At 39.6% G+C, this 24,344-nt stretch overlaps 2 protein-coding genes across 7 annotated transcripts; one reads left to right on the top strand and one right to left on the bottom strand.

Annotated features, from left to right (window-relative positions):
• Positions 1-488: 488 nt before the first annotated feature.
• Positions 489-17,720, bottom strand: LOC119652833 (microtubule-associated protein RP/EB family member 1). 4 transcript variants are annotated; one of them, XM_038057171.1, is made up of 9 exons: positions 17,401-17,720; positions 10,429-10,556; positions 10,225-10,370; positions 9,773-10,031; positions 7,930-8,072; positions 5,926-6,008; positions 5,787-5,859; positions 1,648-1,671; positions 489-1,114 (listed from the first exon to the last, which is right to left on the bottom strand). In XM_038057171.1, exons 2-9 carry the CDS (start codon positions 10,547-10,549, stop codon positions 1,064-1,066), a joined length of 900 nt encoding a protein of 299 aa, XP_037913099.1. In that variant the 5' UTR covers positions 10,550-10,556; positions 17,401-17,720; the 3' UTR covers positions 489-1,063. The 4 variants fall into 4 exon arrangements, with proteins under 4 accessions (XP_037913099.1, XP_037913105.1, XP_037913114.1 ...); XM_038057177.1 differs by lacking the exon at positions 9,773-10,031 and adding an exon at positions 9,018-9,255 and having other exon boundaries at positions 17,401-17,719; XM_038057186.1 differs by lacking the exon at positions 1,648-1,671.
• A 297-nt stretch (positions 17,721-18,017) lies between these two features.
• On the top strand, positions 18,018-23,957 carry LOC119661326 (vacuolar protein sorting-associated protein 4). Of its 3 annotated transcripts, XM_038070626.1 has the most exons (8): positions 18,018-18,170; positions 18,223-18,358; positions 21,910-22,083; positions 22,149-22,284; positions 22,343-23,065; positions 23,119-23,203; positions 23,362-23,505; positions 23,560-23,957. In XM_038070626.1, the coding sequence occupies exons 3-8, from the start codon at positions 21,948-21,950 to the stop codon at positions 23,659-23,661; spliced, it is 1,326 nt and encodes a 441-aa protein (XP_037926554.1). In that variant the 5' UTR covers positions 18,018-18,170; positions 18,223-18,358; positions 21,910-21,947; the 3' UTR covers positions 23,662-23,957. The 3 variants fall into 3 exon arrangements, with proteins under 3 accessions (XP_037926554.1, XP_037926552.1, XP_037926553.1); XM_038070624.1 differs by lacking the exon at positions 18,223-18,358 and having other exon boundaries at positions 18,023-18,170; positions 23,560-23,701; XM_038070625.1 differs by lacking the exons at positions 18,018-18,170; positions 18,223-18,358 and adding an exon at positions 18,803-18,965 and having other exon boundaries at positions 23,560-23,701.
• Positions 23,958-24,344: the final 387 nt, after the last annotated feature.

Genomic DNA, 24,344 nt, shown 5'->3' with positions numbered 1-24,344 from the left:
TACCCTACATAAATCATCTAGTGTGGGCAGGAAATCTTATAAATGCCACTTTTCTCGGCACACTCTTTTTTATCCTGGACTGATTGTATCCGGGTCTTTAGTAAGTATGGTCTACTGGTTGAGGTGACCCGGAATCCACTTTTATGTAGTTGCCTTTTGACGTTCTTCTTCAAAGTCAAATCTTTCACTTAGATTCCATAGCAGCCGTGTTCAGCTCAGTAGAAGTTTCCTTGCTAGCCCGGTTAATATGCGAAATGGGGCAGGAAACAAACAACTCAATTAGCTCCTGGCTGCATTTTCAACCAAAACTGCCTGCAAGTACCAATACAATATTGTTCGAAATGAAAATACCAAAAACGTGTAAAGTGTAATATTGTTTTATTTTTTCCTGTTAGTGTGTTTATGTTTGCTTTGTAGAGCCATTTATACAATTGTATCCGAATTGAGCAAAGTTCCATACAATTAAAAGATCATGAGCAAGATTTTCCTTACTTTAGAAATATTTTATATATATATTTTTAGAAAGGAGCACATTACATCGTAAATGCAAATACAACTATAATAAGAGAGAAAGTACAGAGATAACCACAGCGTAGTGCAGATAAAAAGCAATAAATCGGGGGCAATTTGAGATTCTCATTCAAAGGGACAACGTAAAAAGCAAGAAAAACATTATACGATACTGAAAGCGATCTATATTGATTATGTCGAAATGCAGTCACACGTCTGCACAGCACTGCGGCGATATGATTGACATGAAACATCAACTTAATAAAGAAAACCAATTACAATAGTTTTTATTTTAATCTCTCGATTATTGTTACAAAGAAAACGTCCTGAATATTTTTCTCCATTTTCATTACAAATCAGTAATAAATATTCACTGAATATCGGCGTAAATGAATAGTTTTATAAAAGTATAATCGTATTTTTGATCATTAAACGTTACATAAATGAGAAATGTATTCGATGTAAGATCATCATCAATAAATTGTTCCTGGTTTTACAACAAACTGCTTAACCAACTTTGCATTCTGACTAAATACAATAACTCAACTTTCTTTTAGTATTCCTCATCCTCCGCTGGTAGTTCGTCTGGGGGTGCAAAGCCGTCCTGGAAAATTAAGAAAGGAGCTCCTTAGAATAATTCAACATCGTTACAAGCTAAACACATAAAGAACGAATTGCTTCACGTATTTAAAACAGACGAAGTATCCGATAACGTTCCTAAATCTACTTTTAGGCCAACCTTCACATACTGACGATGAGCACAACAACGGAATTTACGTTGTTATTCGCCAAATTTGCATCTGAACTGGATTCACCGTGCAATGAACTGCAACATTACAATACATGTTGCGTCCCATGAATTTTGAACAAAAATGAATGAAATTGGTCAGAAACTGCTCGGTCGTGCAAATGTCAACGAAGATTTTAAAAGACAAGGCGTGCAATTACAGAAACGATCAAAAACAAAGATACCATCATGCATCATAGAAAGAAAAGTCCCCCTTCGACCATGACAAACTCACATTTCTGAGTGGTTCTACGTGGAAGTTTTGAAACATTTGAAAGATACTATCAGAAAAGACAGATCGGAAATGTAGAGATACATTAAAAACGGAAAAATGAGAAAGAAAAACTTACCTGGTTCCGGATCGTTTTGTCGACCTGGAACGCGGCGTACAGTAATAAAAATAAATAAAAGAAAATGATAATCAACAAAAGAAAAGAACTGTACGTAAAAGTGAAATATAAATTGCAAAAAAATCAATACCCACGCACCGAATCAAACTAAGTAACGTTTTGGCTAGTTTTTTTCCGACCATGAGCAATAAACCGACAAAAATGACTCAATTCCAGCAAAAATGCGAAGAAAATTTTAGCAGACTAAAACTGATCGAAGCCGAAGGAAGATATAAAGATTGTTGAGATATTCACATAATAATTTCTTTTTGTTTCATTGAGTAAATCGTGCACGATAACCCAAAGGTATTATTCTAGGTTTAATGGATCTGAGTGATTGATTTCAAAAACGCAAAGGCGTACAAAAATTAACTAATTTTAATTGCAGACGCTGTCGACATTTTCGATGGAGCACACCCTAAGGACACTAAAGGTAACACAGGGGAATCCCGATAATTCGTACAAATCTGTTGTCCCTAGAGTTAATTTTCTTCATTTTGCACTCCTGATATTTCGTACTAAATCGTCGGTCCCTTAACGATATGAATCATCGGGATTGTACTGTACAAACAACGACTTTGTTTTCTTTCAAGTGGTTACCTGCCTCCTGAAGGTCAATCTCGAGTTTCACAGTCTTGTTGCTTTACTCGCCCGCGACGCAGTCTACCATACATATACATATATACACCCAACCTAATTTGTTTGATAAACATTTTTTTATGGTAAATATTAATCTTTCACCCCCTGCTTAAGTATAAAAACTACTCTGCACATAAACATAACCATCGCCCAGAAATTTTACAAATTAAAATTTTCTTTATCGATCGGGTCTTTTCCTATTTTTTCGATCCTACACATGAAAGTATTGTACAACGAGCTAACCCATGTGAATGTGAATGACGTCGAGGAACAAATTGTTAAGAACTGCGTCCACTATTTCAGACCACCGTAGCAATATGCAAGCACCTACCGACGGACACCTCGATAGAAATACATTAGGTCTACCGGAAAGTTCTGTCCGACAGTATCACTTCAAGTTGATTTGAGACATATATGATTATCTCTCTTTATTATTGCATTTACACACATGTACTCTCCTAAATAAAATGAAACATAGATGCCTCATGTCATTATTAAGTGAGACACGATCTGGTTTTGGTGCAGGTGGAGTTTCTGATAGAACGTACAGAAGATGGTTTGAAAAATTTGAATCAGGTGATTTCGACCTTAGGGACAGCCACGTTCAGGTATCACGACTATAATAGAGCGAGATCCCTCTTTGACAACATCGGAGATTGCAGCTGAGTTAAACTCAACAAACCATTTCCTACCATATTCAGAAGCTAGGATTGGTCTATAAATATTCCAGATGAGTCCCCCATGAGCTAAGTAAGAAAAATTTACATGATCGGGTCGTCGTATACACATCTCTGCTTGTTCGATACAAAAATGAACCTTTCTTGGACCGGATGATAACTGGTGACGAAAAGTGGATTACATATGAAAACATCGTGAGGAAAAGAGGATATTTTCAAGCCCGCTCAGCCTGTCACCTTCACTTTTAAGCCAAGCTTGACCCTGAAGAAGAGAATGTTGGGTATATGATGGGACATCCAAGGACCAATACATTATGAATTTTTGAAACCTGATGAAAAGCTAAATTCGGAGAGATACTGTAAGCAAATTGATGATTTAAATAAAGCAATAAGAGAAAAGAGGCTGGCGATGTTCAATAGAAAGCACGTTATACTGCATCGTGATAATGACAGACCGCATGTTGCTTTGGCTACTCATCAGAAAATCACAGAGCTAGGCTGGGAAATTCTGCCGCATCCCCAGACCTAGCACCCTCCGTTTATCACATGTTTCTCTCGTTGCAAAACTTTTTACAAGGGAAAAAATTCGAAACTGAAGCCGATATCAACCAGGCACTAGCTGAGTTTTTCGTCTCTAAAAATAGAGCACTTTTTAAAAATAGCATTTACAAGTTGCCAGTGCTAGCAAGAAGTCATGAGTAACGATGGAAAGTATATTCTACAATAAATTTTGTTATATGAATGAAAATTGTGTTATTTTCTTTCAATTCAAAAAGAAACGGAACTTTCCGATAGATGTTATATTCAAGTGCACCCGAATCATCACTTTCTCATCAGGAACTCTGGTTCTGGTTTCGTGATTGTTGAAAAATAACTCCCGGTACCTCGGTACGCCTCAGTATGGAGTTCATTAAAATGTCATGGCGAGCGTAAACAAAAAGTCATGACAAACTTTGTTTCACTGAAGCTGAACTTGTCGCTAGTAGCATAAATTCGTAAGGATGGTTAGTGACATACTAGAATAAAATTTTCTGGAGAAACTCCCTGCCTTGGTAGCTAATGGGACTAAGGAAATTTTCGGTATGACGAAAATTCCCCTGATATCTCGAAAAAACATAAAATATCTTTATATAGCATCGCATATAATCGTCAAGAACCGCATTTTTGCGTCTTCAATCATGTTCAATAAATAAGATACTTTTAGATAGCAACCGTTCACAAATTACAAAATCATTGTCAACCTTATCAACATGAGGACCGCAGTCGAAATGATGGTATGACACTCGCAAAGATATTTGATGTATTTTCCTTAAAAATTCAAATTGTAAGATTTTAATTTAGCGATGGAGAGTGTACTGCTCAAATAAATGCCTTCAGCAATAGTCAATAGTCATTTTAAGGATGCGAATCTCATCGAGACGTCAAAGCGCAATCATTAGACAAGAATTTTTTAACTTTTACTACGTATTCGTCAAAGAGAGTAGATGCGGCTTTGCGAGTTTCCTGCCAATTACTAAAAATTATGGCAATGTACTATTATTAACTTTATTTGAACAGGTATCGGTATGGATGGTATTTCAGAGCTCAGGCACCATATAGTGGCAGTCCCTTGATTTTTTTTTAGATTTTTCGGTTGGGTAGTTTCTGAGAATGGGTCCGAAGCTAGAGAAAAAAAATATTGGTATGGAACTCGACCTGGAACATACAACTATCTGGCATCACGCAAAAATACATATAACCAGAAACTCCGATCGTCATGAGTTGAGTGTGATACGCAGCTGAAATGTGTTGATAAGAACAAGGGATGCTAAATCCTCAAAGCCTAACTCGATCGATATGCATGATGTCCCACCAGAAGGGAATCTTCCAATATGAAGTAGATTACATGATTGTACTGTCAACCCGAGGGAATTATGTCAGGCAATTGCATCACGAAAACACATTTCTTTCCCAACTTTTTCGATAGCTCATTAAAAATTTGCTAAAACTTGTCCGGGAAGTTTTGATGTATATACCCACTCTCTCTGCCCCAAATTATAGGACTCATTATTCCATTCAAATGGTGGCTACCTAGACGACTATTTGATAGTATTGATTGCCGAGATAATATTGCTTTAGCTAGAAGGAGTAGTCCGTATCTATATATCATTTTGACTTACCCATGAAAGATAGAACTTCATGAGACACAGTTTCACTTCGAATCATGATGAAACGATCCTTCCAGTTCTTAAAGTGGTTATCAATAAGAACAAAAAGCGTACAACTAGCTAATGTATTAATGAAGCCATTAAAAAATTTGCGGTTTCCTTCAAATTCTTTGTCGATTTTAGGTGTTATATTTTCCTCCATGGCAGGGGCGAATCAAATGAATGTATTGTACTTTTCATTGCTTCCATACAGATCGTGTGCGTTCAAATTAATACTTTTTTTTATTTTCATTGTTGGTGGGAGATGCAATTACGATTCTGGTAGCTTTGGGATCTAAGGAACATACAACGCACTCGTCGAGTTTAAGACATATGATAACCATGTACACCTTCCTCAACTGGTTAACATAACGGCGCAGAGATATGCTGTCGATTACTTTTGTGGATTAACACTTGCCCTATGCGGCAATTCCTCGTTAACTATTCAATGTAAAGTATAGATCTGCCCTCGTAGTTCAATTGCCTTGTTTCAATGATGATAACATATCATATCCCCTATGTTTTATTTCCCCTTAACCAAATAAGATCATCATCATCAGTTGGCTTTTAGGATTCAATAAAATATATTCACACTCACCTCTGTTGCATACAAAATGTCCAGAATTTTTTGTACCAGGGGATTAGGTTCCGCATCGTCAACATCTTGACATCTGCATCGAAAAATCACAATTAGCATTGAACGAATCAGGAAAACAACGTTTGTGTTAAGAACTTACAAAATCTCAATATCCCTCAGTTTGCTAAAGTAGAAATCACGTTCCTTTTCTAATCCTTCCAAATTCAAACGCATATCCATAATCTGAAATTATAAAATGTGTTACATTATCATTAAATAAGATGATAAATATCAATCAATCCAATAAAATTGAGATATAAGTTTGTCCCGTTTATTTTCGGTCACTCTACCTACTCATACTGTTTGTTTAAGTGAAAATATAGCTTTTAAACTGATATTAAATCAGCATCAAGCCCACCGCCACTTCATATCGACTTTAAACAGATCATTTGAAACATTATAAAAGATACTCAAGATTTACCTCGGCGTTAGTTATTGGTTGGGAGGAGGCGGGGGCCCGGGCAATTTCTTGAATCTTTGCAACGAGTGCTTCCGAAATACGTCAATCGATATAGCCGTTTCTGGGGAACGTGCTTGAGACAGACAAAGAGCCGATTTTAATAAGGTTTTGTTTTGTAAACAGACCCACATAAGAATAACAAACTTTCAAGCTATACTGCCAAGGAAAGGAAACTCTACGGTGCAGGTATCTGAGTGAAGCAAAGGAATTTTTACTTTTAAGTAAAAGTTTGCAGACATTATTCTAAAAATCAAGCGTACGTAAATCCAGGTAGGAGTCAAGTTGACAGTTATTGGCGGCAGCCTCCGATGACTTCTCTGCCTTGGACGAAGCCGCAAGTCGTCTATATATGTATATTAAGGTTCTAGCCTATAACAGAGAGGTCCGCGAACCAGAAACTGAGAAAGAAAGTTTCCAATTGGTCCGGCTCGCCATAAGCGCACTCAGATGCCTCATATCCCTAAAAAAAATTTATTCCAAAATAAGTTATTTTCCCCAGGTTCCCCTCTCGAATGTTTGAGACCCGCGTTGACCGCTGTTTACAATGAACTGGCTTGAATAGAGTAGGCGGATAACTATCTAAGCTGACAGAGAGCCTTCTACAAAACAGCTTTAAAAAAATGACGAAATCCGACCGTGCAGATTTCGCCAGTAGCGACGACATTGAAATGTCCCGTCAACTAGCACGTGACGATATGTTAGTCAAACTCAGGGATGTGGGCAGGCCCTAACATTTCAGTGCCTTTCGCAGTTGCGTCGAAATGGAACCACAGTCCATAGGTAAGCAAAATCGTAAAAAGAATCGTATTTTCACTAGTCGAAATTGGAAAATTTAAGAAAAATAAAACCAATTCAACCACCTGAAAATCCGGAAAGACTCAGACTTATTTGGCGTGGAATGAGAATCTCATTTAGAAAATCGACAACAATTTAAAATGCAGTATTTTGACAAAGTCATGACTTCGAAATGCCAAGGTAGGAAGGTCCCAAAGTAGCTGAGACTTGAGGTTATCAGAGGCAAGTTGATACGTCCGATGAAAATGTATAAACTATCACGATTGAACTCAAAACTTCCAAGTGCGCAAAAAGATTGATAACGAAGATACTATTCGTCCGGGAGGGTCATGTAATATGTCTCCCAATGTTTAAGTTTACAATGAAGTTGTAGATGGAGACATGGAGAAAGTAACTACCGCCTTAGGCTGCTTATGATCCTAGACAGTGGCTGTATCCTTTTTGAATTGTATGTTGTGCGAAATGCGCGAAACGACCTAATAAATGCAGAACTACAAAGTATAACTGAGGAGACTTTGGCGAGCTGATGAGAAAAGCAGGAGGAAAAAAAGCCCGAGGTAGTAATCCAAATAATATTGTATAAAGAAATTATCATATTTTTTTTCCCAAATTTCCAATAAATGATTTTCTGAGAAGACATTTACATTTTGTCATCGGTACATTTTGTCCCCTCATCTTTACATATTAGAATATTTTTAATTTGGGACTAAGGAAGAGGCAATTTTTTTCCATATGACAATAGTTTTTGCAGCATATACCCAACTATCAGTTCCGAAACAATTATAGGAGTGACCAATTATTTTGGGGATGTCATTATATTTACAAATTATACAAATTTCATAAAATTACCTGATTGGAAAGCTCTTCAATTTGTTGAGATGTTGCAGAATTATTCGTCGCATTACTATCTCCCGCTGATTTCTTCGTAGCATTCGTAGTAGTTTTTGCTGTATGTGTTGGAGCGGTCATGGTTTTTGGTGGAATTTTCGCGGCTGTGTATCATTGTAGAATGCGGCAATTTGGAAAATAAAACAGAAATAAGCATATTTATTGATAAAGGAACATGCAAAGTGTACACAGAAAAATGATAAGCGAAAGTATGTGTACAACATCTAAGGGAGCAAATTAACGGAATACGATGAGACAAAGAGAAGATGTCAATTGAATAAATGGATTATGGTGGAGCTAATAGTGCCATTTGTGTTTTTAAAAATTGCCTGATTTACTGATTTTAAGTTTTGGGGTTCAAATATAATTTGTTAATCCTAATTTTAATCTGATTTCTAAGCCGTTTTTTGAATAGGTGCAAAATAGTAGGAAAATATGTATCAAAAATGAGATAGGGCTGTTAAAGGTCTTTCCTTTGGTTGAAAGATATTTTAATTTTTTTTATTTTTCGTTATTTCCTAAGTAAATTCTAGGATTAATTGGAAATGCTAATGAAATTTCTTAAGTACCCAAATTAATAACGTGTCGTTATTCGTTTCATAAGATCTTGGATTATTGAATGTTGTATCAAGTTTAATTTATGTATTGCAGTCGGATATTAACGTAAATGAAGGGTTGTCGATCGAAATTCTTAATTTCTACTCAATTTACTTCTTGCAGGATTCCACCTACCTTTCACGGGAAAATAACTTTATCATAAACATGTCAGAACTTGGGAATTTCAAGAACCTAAAAATAACTACGATTTAAGACAGATGGCTACGATAATCGAAATTGTAAAAGCTATTGATCAGACAACGAGAAATGGAAAAAACAACTCTACCAGGAGAATTAACTTGAATCTGTAGCTTTGACCATATCATTTACACCCCGCGTGTTGCAGGAACAAGGAAGAAATACTTGGTTAATAGTAACTAGCAAAAATAAAGAAGCACATGAACATTTCATTATTTCTTAAGATAGATAAAAAGTTGAATAATGTGACATACTCGGCTTAGCGACACTACGCGGTGCACTCGTAGTTGTCGGAACCGTTGGTTTTCTGATCGAACTTGCTATTGATTTTCCACCAGCCGACGAACCGAAACCCATAGGTACATTATCTCTTGCGGCTAGAGCATCATAATCTCTACCATCGTAATTAGCATCAAAGAATTTCTTAAACCATTGTAAAAATTCAAAGTTATCTTGAAACCGACCTTTAATTAGTCTATCAATAGGTATAATCTAGAATGCAAAAGAAAACAAGAAATTAAGAAAATTAAATTGTCAAAACAAAAGAGAAACTATCGAAAAAGAAAATTATAAAATCAGAGAATCTGAAAAGGAATTGAGAGGATGAGTTCGATCTGAATCGGCGGATTACGTTCATTTCCGAATTGCACTCTGCTGTGAAATGCTACTTATTAGGTGTGCCCATCGGTTTGTGTTTAAAAAAAATGCTGAAAATGAATTTTATATGAGCAAGCGTGCTGCAAACAAGCTCCAATTGTCTATGTGCTTCCAAGGAGAATTGCTAATTGAAATGAACACATCACGAACACATCTCAGATTAAGCTTGTTGGCAGCACATCTATCGAAATATGAGCGAATTAATCTAAACAAATAAAAATGCTGCAAATTAGTCGGGACTGATTAAAAAGAACAAAAAAAATTATAAGCGTTAAGACAGAAGATCGTGCTCCCTTTTTGGTTTGTTTTGATGATGACGAAAAAGCACAAATGTTTTAACAACGAAACTAACTGCCTGTATTCAAAGTCCGCATGGCCGGCATATTCGACGCTTTAATAGAATGTTGAGAGCGATGTTGTTTCTCGATATGACCTCCGCCAGTTCCTAATTCGTTCTGCACCGCATTTCGTCCCAGCTGTATCCCACCACGGGCTGCTAAAGGATCATACTCACGCCCGTCATAGTTTGCATCAAAGAATTTCTTGAACCATTGCAGAAATTCGAAATTATCTTGAAATCGTCCTTTGATTAATTTATCCACCGGAATAATCTAAACATTGTTTTATTTGATTGAGAAAAACATTTTTTTTTCACCATTTTTTGCTTTCTTAGAAAAATCTGAATTAATTTTAACTGTGGTCCTTATGACTATTGAAATTTATAGAAAGCACAGTGAACTTTACACCAATGTAACCTACAGGAAATTCTCACATCCGTAAGAACACAAGATGCTATCTACTCACTTTATCCACACTCATTTTCTTGAAGGAAGCTTGTAAGACTTTGAAATTTTGAATGTATTCATGTTCGAGATTCGTACGGAACTTTACGCGCTTCATCTGCACACTGCCAGGGAATAACATGTCCATGAATTGACAATATGCTGCCCCTGAAAAGAGAAGTCAATCAGCACTAACACGTAGACCAATGACCATCCAGCAACTCACCTGTACATAATTCCTCAATTTTGCCAAATTGAGCCTGTAAACAGTCATTCACCCATGATAGCATGTCATGTCTAGAGAGGTTATCACTTGTCACATTTGTTGAATAAACATTTACTGCCATTTTGTTGCTATTGGATGAGAACGGTACAATATTTCAGAAAAATACTGATGTGGTGGTCATAATTTAGTCATTGCCTTATTCTATTATAAATCGCTAATTTAATCAACTAAATATCTATAGTTGGGTTAGTTACAAACATATGAAACGCCTTTTTTGATATTTCGAGACAGGATTTGTCATTGTTTATGCATCCGCCAATTTCTAGCGGATTCGTTCGTAATTCAATTTGTATTCGCTGCTTATTTTCCTTCTCGTTAATAATTTTGGTGTGGAATTCTATTTTCAATGGTGTTTTCAAATGATGGATTTCCTTTGAGGATGTTCACTCTGTAAGGTTATAAACACAAAAACAAAGACCGACGATTGGCAATGAGAATTCACCAATCTTACCGCACAGATCAACGTGATAAACTTCGACGCGTAGGAGTAAATGTTTCAAGTGTTGATTTGAATCAAGCAGTGTTTGAACACTATTACACAATTGACAACAGTTCGCTTTCTTTCGTTCGGAGGCTTTCTGCAACCATTGCAGTCCATTGAACTTCGCTGAAGAAACGCTTGGATTGTTGTTGTCTCAAAAGCGAAGTGAAATTACCTTTATTGCCTAACCCATAACATCCATTGCTTCATGGTGAAATATCAGAGTCATGCCATTTTCTATCAAAGGATGTTTCCGTTTGGAGCAGACATTACCGAAGAACGTAGATTCAATCCGACGTTCAAGGTAATTTCTGCTCGAGAGAGTAAACCTTTATTTCGTTTGGTGCATGTTCCCTGTTTACTTCTTTGTGGGGGTTTAGAGCAACCCCACAGTCGCTGTTGTTTGTCACACAACCCGTGGACCCTCGAATTTTTATTTCTATAGTGAACGTTGCATTGCAGATTGGGCGCTTTCGAGTTCCAAACCAGCACTACTTTTGTTACGGCTATTCAGAAGAAACGTCCTAAATGCTGCTTATCACGATATGATCGATCTAATTAGAATTTCGTTACCAATCACTCGAAACCCAATCGACCTTGTGGTAGCCCGTGCACTCAAGAAATGTTCCATCGCTGAAAGTGGTAGGGAGAAACCTACAAACGTTTCGGTATTGTTGCTACAGTTACTAAAACTATCTCTCCTCATCGCATGTTTAAACAGCAATAACGATCACAATATCTCCCCAACGAAGCTGAGCTAAGTGCAGTCGCTATGAATAGCATCCTTATCCTCTATATCGAAAAATTCAGTTATTGCGTAGCATTGTACAATTGTGATGCTCCTTTGGACCTGAATCTCAGTCAAGATCTTGTCGAAAACGGATTCCTAATCATGAGAACGCGCTTTGAGGTAGGTATCAACAACGGCCCAACATCTGATTTGCGTGGAATTGGCCCGATGGTTTGGAAAAATGACGACCATATTCCAAGCGGAGATTTATGACATTGGCAGTAGAAGAATTTTTGCGACGAAAAAGGAGGGGTCGTATCATTCGAGCTTGTTCCGACAGTCGGAAAACATTATCAACTAAACAGGATCGACATATCAAGCCAATTAGTTTGAATTTGTTTCTCATTAGGTGCTGCTGAAACTTGGCCAACTGAACGAAACATTCCTGATGTGGGTGCTAGGACACTCAAATATCGCTGGCAATGAGAAAGATGACAAACTGACTCACCAAAGGCCTGGGTTCGCAATGGTGAGTCCAGAACCAGGTTTAGGCAACCGGCCATCCACTGTCAAGTATACTCTGAAGGGTGAAATTGAAAAGAATCACGCAGCCGAGTGGAGAGTCGCTAGAGCGGCATTTTTGTTGTCCCCTAAGAAGTAGGGCATGAATACCTTGGTAGGGCTTTTAACACGACATTGCTCCTTAAATTACCATATGGAAAAGATTGAGGCGGTGGTTTCGGCCATATGCAACCAATCGATAACAGGATGCGGCTTTGGCAGCTTCCGCTTAGAAATTTAAATTCCTCAGAATTTTTACTTCGATGACTTAATTAACTTTTAACATCGTCACATATCGCTCTGATAACAATTTTTAATTTAATTTAATACTCTCACTATTGACACTGTCAACAATCGCGAACCAGTTTTTCCGACACCTTATGCCATTCCCGAAAAATTAGCCATTGCAAACACCAAATTGATATAATGACATTAAGATATATTTGAAGAATTAGGTAGTCAATTAAATGTCGAATCGTTAAAGAATTTTAGACCCAAGAAACGAAGACGGTAGAGAAAGATATTAAATCCCAAACAGAATAGCATGAGTAGCAGATGACTGATCAATGAATTCCCAGACAGCTTCAAAGGAAAGGTACAAGACATGCATTTACCAGAAACATTTGGGGACAAACGAGAGTTGGAAGAGTCTGTCACAAGCTCCTATTCAAGGATATAGCCTCCACCTCGGACACCACCTTGTCGTGGTGGGGGAGCTTGTGGTAGTTTACTACTACACTAAGAGTGTCCAAAAACACATGAAGATGGAAACAAAGCATTGTAACTCTCCAAGTGGTAAGAAGTCACAGACTTCAAATCCACCCGCGACTCTGAGAAATGCTGTGGCCGAGGCACGGATTTTGGAGGCCTCACCTAATTCATGTTCCCCCACGGAGAAATTTGTGGAAGACAGGCTCTCCACTTCAGTGGAAAACCTACACCCGGTGTCTACGGCGCGGTCAGCCAAAAAGGATAGTATAGCAACTCCCTTATGGGAGAAACTGGAAATCTGACTACAGCCGAAAGAAGGCGAAGTTTCTTGGGAATGAGAACATGGACGTTGCTACACCACCAAGTATGGCAATATCCAGAAAAATCGGACGCAAGAATGCGGAACTTTCGGTGGAAGGTGAGGACAAACTGGTAACCCCGGTGAGATGCACACTGAACGCAGCAGACTTTTCAGTTAGCGGCGGTTTTCATATTAGACTGCCTTTATGGCTACAAACATAAGAGTTAGTCAAATCAACCTGCAGCATGCCAAAGCTTCTTCCTATCTACTGGCGGCAAAGCTGGCAAAGTTGCAGGACTGTCCTTATATATTTCTGGTTCAAGAGCCATGGGTTCGTTTTAACAGAATCTGTGGTATTGGATCAGTCAAGGGGACGAAGAAGATCCTTCGATGAAAGATCTTCGAGATCGAGGGCCTGGGTTCTGATGTCAAAATTGTTAGAAGCAACCATGCTGAGACAATTCTGTTCCCAGGACCTTCCTTGTTGCGGTCAACTCATAATACCAGGTTAATGATAAGAGGAGAAACGTTTTAGCTGCCTCTGCCTACTTACCCTATGATTCTTTGTGCCCGCCGCCGACGCAAGAACTAAGGGACCTGGTAATGTATGCAGAATCAAGTGGCCTTGAACTTTTAATAGGTTGTGATGCGAACGCTCAGCATATTTGTTGGGGCACTAGCAAATCCAATCCTAGAGGAGAGAAGCTGTTTGATTTTATCACTTCAGCTGGTGTGATGACCGTGAAGGTAGGGTGCACTGCAAAGAACGGTGTGTCTGCGTATCACTGGCGCCATGAGCACGACACCCGGCGCAGCTCTGAATGCATTACTCAATTTGCAGCCCCTGGATATATTTATTGAAAGCACTCCAATGAGAGCAGCTCATAGACTAAATTTATTAGATCTATGGGGAAACAACGGATGTGGGGGGCACAGAGCATTGGAAGAGTTACTGGGAGGACAGAATCCAGTTCGTATAATGCCTTCCGATTCTCGTGCCCCCATACATCTGTTTGGTAGAAGATATGAAGTTACCCTGAGGCGTAGAGAAAACTGGGAGGTCCCAGAGGAATGCGTGGCGGGATATTCGGAAATCTTCTACACCGATGGCTCGAAAACAGAACAAGGTTTTGGAGCCGGAGTCTACCTTGCGAATAAAAACGAGAAGTGGGCTTTTCCGGCAATATGCAATGGTTTTTCAAGCTGAAGTTTATGCGATCCTAAGGGCGACAAACTAGGTGATTGACGAGCGATTGAAGGGCAGACGCATGGCAATCTTCAGTGATAGCCAAGCTGCATTGAGGGCGTTGAGTAGTCCTTTGATCACCTCGAAAATCGTTCAGGAATGCAGAAACCGTTTGAACTCTATCTCTAGATTCAATACGGCGGAACTACTCTGGGTACCTGGTCACTGTGGCGTAAAAGAAAATGAAACCGCAGATGCTTTAGCGAAAGAGGGGTTAATCTCCCCTATGCCGGAACCGGAACCAGCAATTGGAGTATCAGTAGCATTGGCTAAGTCTGTTTTCAAAAACTGGGAACAAGCTTCCCACAATAACAGGTGACAGAGCCTAAATGCTGCTCGACACAACAAACTTTTCCTGCCAGAACCGAACATGCGTGCCGCAAAGTTAATCTTGTCGAAAAACAGGACTTGCAGGTGCATTGTGGGCATTCTGAGAGGCCATAAATCACTAGCTGGGCATATGTTTAGAATAGGAATTACACAAGATGAAACGTGTCCCTCCTGTAATGAGGAAGCATTTCCTATGTGAGTGCCCCGCCTATGGACGCATCAGGCATCAGATCTTTGGTGCCGATGTTCTACAGTTGCGAGGGGTAGCATCGCATCCACTAACGGGAATCGTGCGATACGTCAACGAATCCGGAATATTCCGTTAGACGGGGTTGGCGAGTACAATTTGCCAACACGGCCTGAGTGCTCCGAAGCTGTAGCTTCTCCCTCACCACACACAAGGATATGGTCACCGGAAAATTTGGAGATGAGGATTTCAGGAAGAGGAAAAACCAAAAGAAAATTAGAGCCGAAAACTGCTTTGAAAGCGTACATGTATTCCCCGACCTTTGCTTTTTGAAGTATCTACTTGAAGCGTGATAATTTATAACCAGCTCCTATGTTTACGTGGCACAGTTCTTATAGGTGATGTCAAAATCGCAGGCTACTTTGCTGAATCTTTCACTAACACCAGAGATAAATTGCTTATCGACTGGCATTGACGCTAAGCCCTCACTTAAAGTGACCGGTACCATATGGTCTTATACGGAAAACTTCCGAATATAGTCAAAAAAATAAATACAAAAACAATGAGGTCAGTCCCACATGGCAAATACTTATGTAAAACTCGTTTGACCGTCACTTTATAAATCATTCCTGAGAACACTTCCCAACTCTTATGGTTATCCATCTTCGTATTTATTTCTGTCGCAACTGTGTGGGAATCAACGTCACAAATAGTTTGAATTTTGAAGACATAGATCACCGAAAATATGCAAAATCCAGTAATAAACTTTCTTCGACTTGGCTTCCCAGACCCAGAATGGTATCGAGCCATGAAATCAGATGCTGATTGCTTACGATCGTCAATAGATAAATCCTACGCAGGTAAATTGCTTGAGAACTTTAGTTCTAGAGTGGAACCAAGTATTATAGCATTACGCATAGTTCTTCGCAAAACAGTTGCAAATGTAAATGAAAATAATCAAATAGAAGCCAACAGTTTGGTAAGATTTCTAGAAAATTAGGAGCAATTACCAATTTAATGCCTGGTGAACTCCTGACAAGCCCGAGTGTGATTAATTAATCATTCTCAGATTTGTCATGCGAAATTTCAACAAAGTGACTCATGTCTGGTCGGAAGAAATGCACTTCCAGCTAACCTCACTTAGTTTAGATCAATTTATTCGGCCATTTCCCTTTCAATTGGCAGGGGTAAGGTTCCCTTCCCTTTATTCTGATCCGAATTATTGCATGAGTTCGCGCCCAAAGGCGGGAGCCCCTCCATTAACATGCAGCTCTCGATGTCCACTGCTAAACGCATTCAAGTTTCAATTTTGCTAGATTTATAAATAGAATAGCCACTTTGTGCGCTCAGATGCAAATTATTTTCTGCGCAAATAAGAATAAAAATGTTATTTCCCGATGAATAAGACCGAAAGAGCTGGGCGGCGAAGACAACTCACGAAATCTCTCTAAAAACAAACAAAAACGGAAATCGAATCGTAGAAAATTGGCTCATAACCACGGGTCATAAATTTCAAGTCGATTGCGAGGTTACGCATCCAAAGAATGTGTGCAGCTGCTGCAACTTTGTCCAGATTTGGGCCTGTTCATGCTTCACGGGGTGCCCAATCGAGCTGGGCGCAACTCCCAACTTCAAATTCCACTTTCCCAGACATTTCATCCAGTCCCCTCTGTTCGCAGACAATGCACGGGTATTCCAAGTACACGGCGGCTTGCTCGCCCAACCCCAGACGGTTGCCGGCTCATTAGCCATGACCTAGACAACTTCCGCACGCACTGAGATTTTCCCAGCCGTGGATCTGCGCCCCGGTAGCACCGATCACGCCAACAGCACAGGCTGCTGGTTTTTCTTTCCGCTGTAGCTCCCAAAGACTTGAATTCTATCCAAAACGGTTTCGTCGTTGACGGCCGCATACCGCGAGGCATTAATTCCATCCGAACGCTGACACATAATCCACGATCCGATGCTCTCTTTGCGAATAATCTTGGAGAAGCGGCCGCGGACGCATTCTCCAAGATTGTCGATGATGCGTAAGCGTCGGTCGGGCGGCTAAAAATGCCAGATTCCCGTTGTTTTTTGAAAGCGATCTGCGAAAATGCCAAACGACACACTTTGGGTTTATTCTTTCAATTTATGGATCTTTCAACTTGCGATTTTCACCCGTTTTCACTGGCCCCCGGCTACCGTTCCGAATTACAAGCAGAAAGTCCGCTTTTCTACGAACTCCTGCCCGTCCCCCACGTTCATGTCAACCGAATATTTTTCTTGTACAATTTCAGCCGCAAATCATGGGCACGTTCCTTCCGATCAAACAAATCAAATGCATAGCATTGTAATTTTTGCGAACACAAAGCAGCAAACTCACCTTTTCTTTGATTATTGACAAAAAACAGTAAAGATATGGCCGTCGCACCGCAAATGCTCACACACACGAAACGTCGCACGAACTCGTGGAAATCCAGTAGTCAGGTAGGTCGGTGCCGGCTTGTTCAGATTTTCTAAGCTTATTTCAACTTTTCTCTCAAATCACAATGAATTTTTCTAAAGATTTGCTTCTACATTTACTCTTTCGTCGTTTACTATTTTAGTACTTGAGCTGAATCGGAATATATTTCACAGAAAAGTTTTCGAAACGATTTGCAATGTCATATGTCACTGAAATTTCTCGCAACTGTAGTAATGTGCACACTGGTTTGAAATGTTCTAAAAAACGTATTTGTCACTGAAGCGACGACTGCGACATCTGAGAAGTCGATTTGTTTTCAGGTGAAAGTGGGAAAGAGAACTTTGGACACGAACCTTCAAGACTGTACAACTTTGCTTTAGACGGAGTAATTGAAACTTAAAAGGGACCTGGAACACAAAATATATTCTGCGCCACATTTGCCGCTTAAAATTCTTATACTTAAAGCAATATTTTAAAACCGCAATTTAAAATTCAACAATTTAGTACACTTCAGCGCTCCCTCTTCATTCTCAATTAGACTGCCGCGCTTATCCGTTGCACGAAGTCTACATTGCGTCGAGAACGAAGCCCTGTGGTGATTGATTTTGACAGCACGCAAGATACTTGATGCTTGCAATTTGTGAATTAGTTTAAACAGAATTTGAAACTCGAGACAACCAATTGGAAAGGTGAGATTGTTTATTTAACACTCAGTGATTGCAACGAATCGGTCGTTCACAGAATTTCGGTTGGTTTGAGGCTCCAAGCTGGATGGCATTGCTTGCTATTAGTCATCTCGAGGGAAAAACTTATCCAAACTAGTACCTGCCTTGAATTTATGAATCTGTTCCGTGGAAATCGGATATTCAACTAAGTGGTAAGTGGTAGTGTCGTAAGGAGTCCCTGTGGGCTGTTTTTGTTGCAAGAAAACGACAGGACGGTTGACCTTCAAGCGAATTGCGACTTATGAATTGTGCAGGACAAATTAGGGGTGGAACGCTTCGAAATTGGTCTGGGAGCAATCCGTATAGAGGGCGAAGTCCTGAGGGTCTTTCCTGTCCATTTTCCATGAATTTTCACCATCAGAATAGCTATAATCGAACAAATTGATTAACATTCTCACGGCTGACAGGTCATTTTGGAGATGACACTTCGTCGCTGACTCATGAAATATTTTTATTTGATATGGGACGGAGCAATGGTAGCAGTCTTTCTGCTGATAATTACTGCGTCGGTTAACACTAGCATAGCCTCAACTGGTTTTGTGGAGGAGGCAGGTAGGAACTCAGCACGGAATCTCATTGTTTTGCCGCAGGGCCAAGGGCAAATGCACACTGCTCGGGGTGATGTCACGATAAATTGTTTATGACAGTTACCGTTCGTCGTCTGACAGCTCTCAGTGGCTTGTGATTCGCTTTGTTTATTCTTTTGGTTGTAAATAGAGGCGGATCGCATTACGTGCACAATATACTCGTAAACAGTTGGTGAGTTGGTGGGTAATCAAAAGTGCTTTGCATCCTTTTACTAGAGGTGCGGTACAGCGTAAATTACCGAAATATTCTTTATTGTTTCTGATGTCGCCCACTTGCAGCGGTGAACTACTAATTAGTTTACAGTGCGAACATCTTATATGCATCCACATAAGGTTTTGACGGAGGAGAATCAAACGATCATCTTAAGAGGCGTGCAAGAACGTGTCAATCGAGCACTTTAATGGAGCTTCAGTCTTTGCGGGCGGACTTTCACGGCCAATTTCGCGAGCTTTTTAGGTTTCTGGAATAGTTCTTCCCTCTAGGTCTTTCTCAGCCACTTAGGATGATCGTCTGATTCTCCTATTTCCACAAGGTTCATTACAAATGGCGCCCACCGTGGGGCTTGACACTTCCTTGATTCAGGCCTAATTTCTTAGTTGCAGGTTTTCTGAATGAGTGGAAGATAGCCTATTTCGGCTAACAACTTCGTTTGGTGGTGTCGGATATAGAATCAATAGATTCTCAACGTTGTTCTCCATTCTCCTCCACATTTCTAGTTTTAGGTTTCACGCTTTTTCCCCGGAAGCCGCCCATTGTTCGGACCAAAACTTGGCCGGAGTTAAATAATTTCTTTTTAGGGATTGAGAAGTCCTAAGTTAGCATTCATTAAATATCGGACCGGAACAAATGAAGAGCGACTTGCTGGTTTTGGTCCGAACGCAGCCAAGTTTTGGTCCGAAGTATGGGCGGATTTACGCTGAATATAATTTGTACCCTTGTTGTCTTTTACGAATTATAAAAGGGAGCGTACAACAACTGCGAGCCGCTTTGGTCACGCTGCTCCCAAGGCAGAGGTGAGGCAGCATCTGAGGATTTGCCTCTGCCCTGGTAAGAAACCGTAGCCGTCTTCGTCCCTCTTTTTATTTCTGAACTTCGGGTGTTAACAAAAAAAAAGGAGTCCGTGGAATATAAAGAGTGGGAGCAAGTTGCTCTCCATTTTGTCCGGTCCGAAATTAAATGAATGCGGACTTAGCACTCCTCAATCCCTAAAAAGAAAATCTTTTTCTTCCTCGTCTAAATTTTGTTGTACCAATTCTGTGTTGCAATACTCAACAATTTTTGTTTGGAAAGTGGCACTTCAGAAGTATTAATTACGTCAAATATATCCTCTTCATCGATTTCATCAAAACCTATAGTTTTCACAATCTCAAGAATTTCTCTGTTGATTTCTGAATCGCTGCCGATATCAATGCCAGAAGGAGACTCAACCGCTTCTATCCAGATTTTACGCCAGGCTTTGTTCATTGTGCCACTAGCTACCTCTTTCCAAGAAGCTTCAATATTTTCAACAGCCTAGAGAATACCAAAATTTTTCTAGATTTCTTTCGCCCGAGATTATTACCCTGATTTGACTCAGCTACTCATTCACAGCTGATTCGACTGGCATCCGACGTCAAATCACGATACAAATTCCACTGTCACCAGTGAGATTTGAACCGCGACCTCCGGTACGACAGCCTTGTGCTCCAACCACTCAGCTATCCGGACATCATAATATAATTGCTTATCTTTATCCAATGCTATTGTATCGTCTAAACGTTCCACCAACTGCCTGAAAGTTCGTTGCAGAGACTATGCTTTAAAGGCAGCAATTACATCTTGGTCCATGGGTTGCAGCAGAAAAGTGGTATTTGGCGGTAGGAAGACCACTTTCACATTCTCATCGTTTTGGTTGAGAGTTACAGGATGTCCAGGAGCATTATCGACTAATAGCAAAACCTTGTGCGATAAGTTCTTCATCTTACAGTATTCTTTGTCACCTTGACAAAATTCATTTCTAAACCATTCAGTGAATAACGCCGAAGTTACCTAAGCCTTTTTATTATGTCTCCAAATAACTGGCAGTGTGGTTTTCGAAATATTTTTTTAAGGCTATTGGATTTTCCGAATGGTACACTAGTAGAAGCTTCAGTTTGTTTGTGACCGACGCATTAAGGAACGTTTTAAATTCAAAATTTATATCAGTGCCGTCTGACCTGCCACCCTCTATGATTGTGAGTAATTGCCGACTGTCGAATATAACGAATGACGCCTCGCGATAATGGAGGTAAAGATGTTGCGTTGGACCAGTGATGTAACACATCACATCCGAAATGAGAACATCTGCGATCGATGTGGGGTTGCGCCGATCTTATAAAAATTGCGAGAGAGGCGACCGATGGTGTGGACATGTAACTCGTGCTGACGAGAATTCACTAAGATTGGTCCGAGCATCGAAATCGTAGGGAAACGACCAACATATCAACTCTCTCCAGACCAGGCGAGAAAACTGGCGTAATCGATCGAGAACAGGAGAAAGGTTAGAGAAGAAGAAAAACTGTTCTTGTCGAAACCTGCCACTACAAGGATAAAGTTCCTACTGTACAAGACAATGATCTTACCAATCCTTATGAGAGACACTTGAGTCCTTAGCTAGAAAAATTTCGAACTCTTGGTGGCGTTCGAGAAGATAGACGGTGAAATTTATAAGCGATATCATAACCATTTGGTCATGGAATAAATTCGGCTCAAAGGTTGAGAGTGATCCAGTCCGTCAAGTTTATAGCGGCAATATTTACTTAAGAGAAAAAAGACGTTCCTAATCGCACCTCAGTTGGTGTGATGAATTAGACGTGGATGTCAGTCGACTACTAGGGATATTGAATTGGCGGATCTCGGCGCAAAACAGGGCTGGTTAGAATGGATTTAGGGGATGTTCCCTGTTCTATAATATTTTTAAGATTTCAAATCAGGATATAGTTCGATATTTACATATATACAATTGAGTCTTCTTGGTTACCAGCTATTTTAATCATTTATATTGCAATTTCTCCTTCTAACAGTCTTGAAAAATGCCAAATTATTCAGTCCGCTAGTTTAACTCTCATCCTTACCATGTTTGTGTTATTTTCAACAGACCTAATCTTCACACAATAGACATAATTTTGCGTCCAAATGGCAGCAGGAACTACATTACAAAAAGCGATAGATTTAGTGACGCGTGCAACGGAGGAGGATCGTAATAAAAACTATGCAGAAGCGTTACGACTCTACGAACACGCTGTAGAATATTTTTTGCACGCAATCAAGTGTAAGTCCTCTCTGATAACTGATCCAAGTTGATATTCTTATTTCCGATCATCTATTTCCTTCTAGATGAAGCACAGGGTGATAAAGCTAAAGATTCCATTAGATCAAAGTGTTTACAATATTTAGACAGAGCCGAGAAACTGAAGGAGCATTTGAAGAAGGGAAAAAAGAAACTGGTTAAAGAATCAGATGCTGGATCTAAGTGAGTTTATAAATAGTTACGGTTGTGTCGAACTGTGTCTAGCTATTTGCCATTTCAGAGAGGATAAGGACAAGAAAAGCGATAGTGACGACGAAGATGGCGATGACCCTGAAAAGAAGAAACTTCAGAGCAAGCTAGAAGGTGCAATTATCATCGAAAAGCCACAGATCAAGTGGTCCGACGTAGCTGGATTGGAATCGGCAAAAGAGGCCCTAAAAGAAGCTGTCATTCTCCCGATAAAGTTCCCCCATCTCTTCACAGGCAAACGAATCCCCTGGAAAGGAATTCTTCTGTTCGGACCACCCGGTACTGGCAAATCATACTTAGCAAAAGCAGTTGCCACCGAAGCAAACAACTCAACATTCTTCTCTATCTCAAGTTCCGACTTGATGTCGAAGTGGTTGGGTGAGTCGGAGAAACTTGTGAAGAATCTTTTCGAGTTGGCACGACAACATAAGCCGAGTATTATATTTATTGACGAAATCGATTCGTTATGTTCCGCCCGTACCGATAATGAAAACGACAGTGTACGTCGTATTAAAACTGAATTTCTAGTGCAGATGCAGGGCGTAGGCAACGACAATGATGGCATTTTAGTGTTGGGCGCAACGAATATACCGTGGGTCCTCGATTCGGCTATTCGTCGACGATTCGAAAAGAGAATCTATATACCGCTGCCGGAGCAGCACGCTCGCCTTGTTATGTTTAAACTTCATTTAGGAAATACTACACATGTTCTAACAGAGAGTGATTTGAAGGAGCTCTCCAATAGGACAGACGGGTATGCTACCTGGTTGGGCAAAAATAATAATTATTAATGATGACTCGTTGTAGGTACTCTGGAGCTGATATCCAAATTGTGGTGCGGGATGCATTAATGGAGCCAGTACGAAAGGTCCAGTCGGCGACTCACTTCAAGGTACGTACTATCTTACAAAAAAATAATCTTAAAGGAACAGTAGTCGTAAAGAAATCACTTTTCCTATGCAACTTTTCATTCAAATAGTTTGAGACTTCTCATCTTACTGCATAATTTGCAAATCAGCCATAATCATGAAATGAATTTAACTTTCACAGAGAGTGAGTGGCCCATCCCCTGTCGACAAAGACACAATATGTAATGATCTTCTCACTCCGTGCTCTCCCGGTGATCCGGGAGCGATGGAAATGACCTGGATGGAAGTGCCGAGTGATAAACTGTACGAACCACCAGTAACTATGGTAAGCGATTAACCTCAACATTCTTTTGTCTAAGCGCTCATAATTTATCTACAGGCTGATATGCAAAAATCACTTTCACGTACAAAACCAACGGTGAACGAAGATGATCTTAAGAAACTGCAGAAATTCACGGAAGACTTTGGTCAAGAGGGCTAAGGAAGTCATGGCTAGTTGATTGGTTGGGTTTCTGTTGTCACGCCCTACCCGTTTTTGATTATTCAATATTTCGTTGTTCTAGAGCCATTTCATTGATCTATTTTGTTTAAGAGCAAATATAATTTAGGATTTAACACCGAATGCAAAATAATTCTCACACTTAAAAATGAAACTGGTACGGAAATACAGAGAGAGGGGAGAGAGCTGTCTTGTTGTTATTTCCAAGTGCTTATACAAAATATATATGAAAAAGAGCATTATATATAATAAAGTATTGATGAAAATAACTTTTTAAATTTTCTTGTTTGATTTAACATAAGACTTGAAAATGGGCCTCGTAACTACGTACACTATATGAGCATAGGTTTAACGCAATAGCGAATAATAATTCGTTGAGTGATACTAAGCTCGTGATAACCTAACATTCCTTAAAAGATCAAATTATACCACGCCAACTTGTATCCTATCATAAAAGATGGGTCAAATCGGAACACAATCGCAATGCCTTTTGGTAGCCTATAACCGACACAAAACCACTTTAAAAATGTAAATCGGGTACAGAGGATTGCAATAATCGAATACACAGGCTCTGCTTACTCTGCCACTGCGGAGGAACGTTTATTATGTATCTTGTCCATTCATATATAAATGTTCCTAGTGCAAGACTTGTAATACATATATAG

Source organism: Hermetia illucens, chromosome 1, assembly GCF_905115235.1.
Source record: "Hermetia illucens chromosome 1, iHerIll2.2.curated.20191125, whole genome shotgun sequence".
NCBI classification, from domain to species: domain Eukaryota; kingdom Metazoa; phylum Arthropoda; class Insecta; order Diptera; family Stratiomyidae; genus Hermetia; species Hermetia illucens.
Note: the sequence above shows the minus strand (reverse complement) of the source record. Positions and strands in the feature narration are given on the sequence as shown.

Bases quoted from the DNA above. Each gene is read 5' to 3' on its own strand.
- LOC119652833 (XM_038057171.1), bottom strand. From the start codon at position 10,549: ATGGCAGTAAATGTTTATTCAACAAATGTGACAAGTGATAACCTCTCT. The intron at 10,032-10,224 runs GTGAGTAGATAG...AACAATGTTTAG, and splicing joins AGAAAATGAGTGTGGATAAA to ATTATTCCGGTGGATAAATT. The intron at 5,860-5,925 runs GTAAGTTCTTAA...TTTTCGATGCAG, and splicing joins CTGAGGGATATTGAGATTTT to ATGTCAAGATGTTGACGATG.
- LOC119661326 (XM_038070626.1), top strand. From the start codon at position 21,948: ATGGCAGCAGGAACTACATTACAAAAAGCGATAGATTTAGTGACGCGT. The intron at 22,285-22,342 runs GTGAGTTTATAA...TTGCCATTTCAG, and splicing joins GAATCAGATGCTGGATCTAA to AGAGGATAAGGACAAGAAAA. The intron at 23,066-23,118 runs GTATGCTACCTG...GACTCGTTGTAG, and splicing joins CTCTCCAATAGGACAGACGG to GTACTCTGGAGCTGATATCC.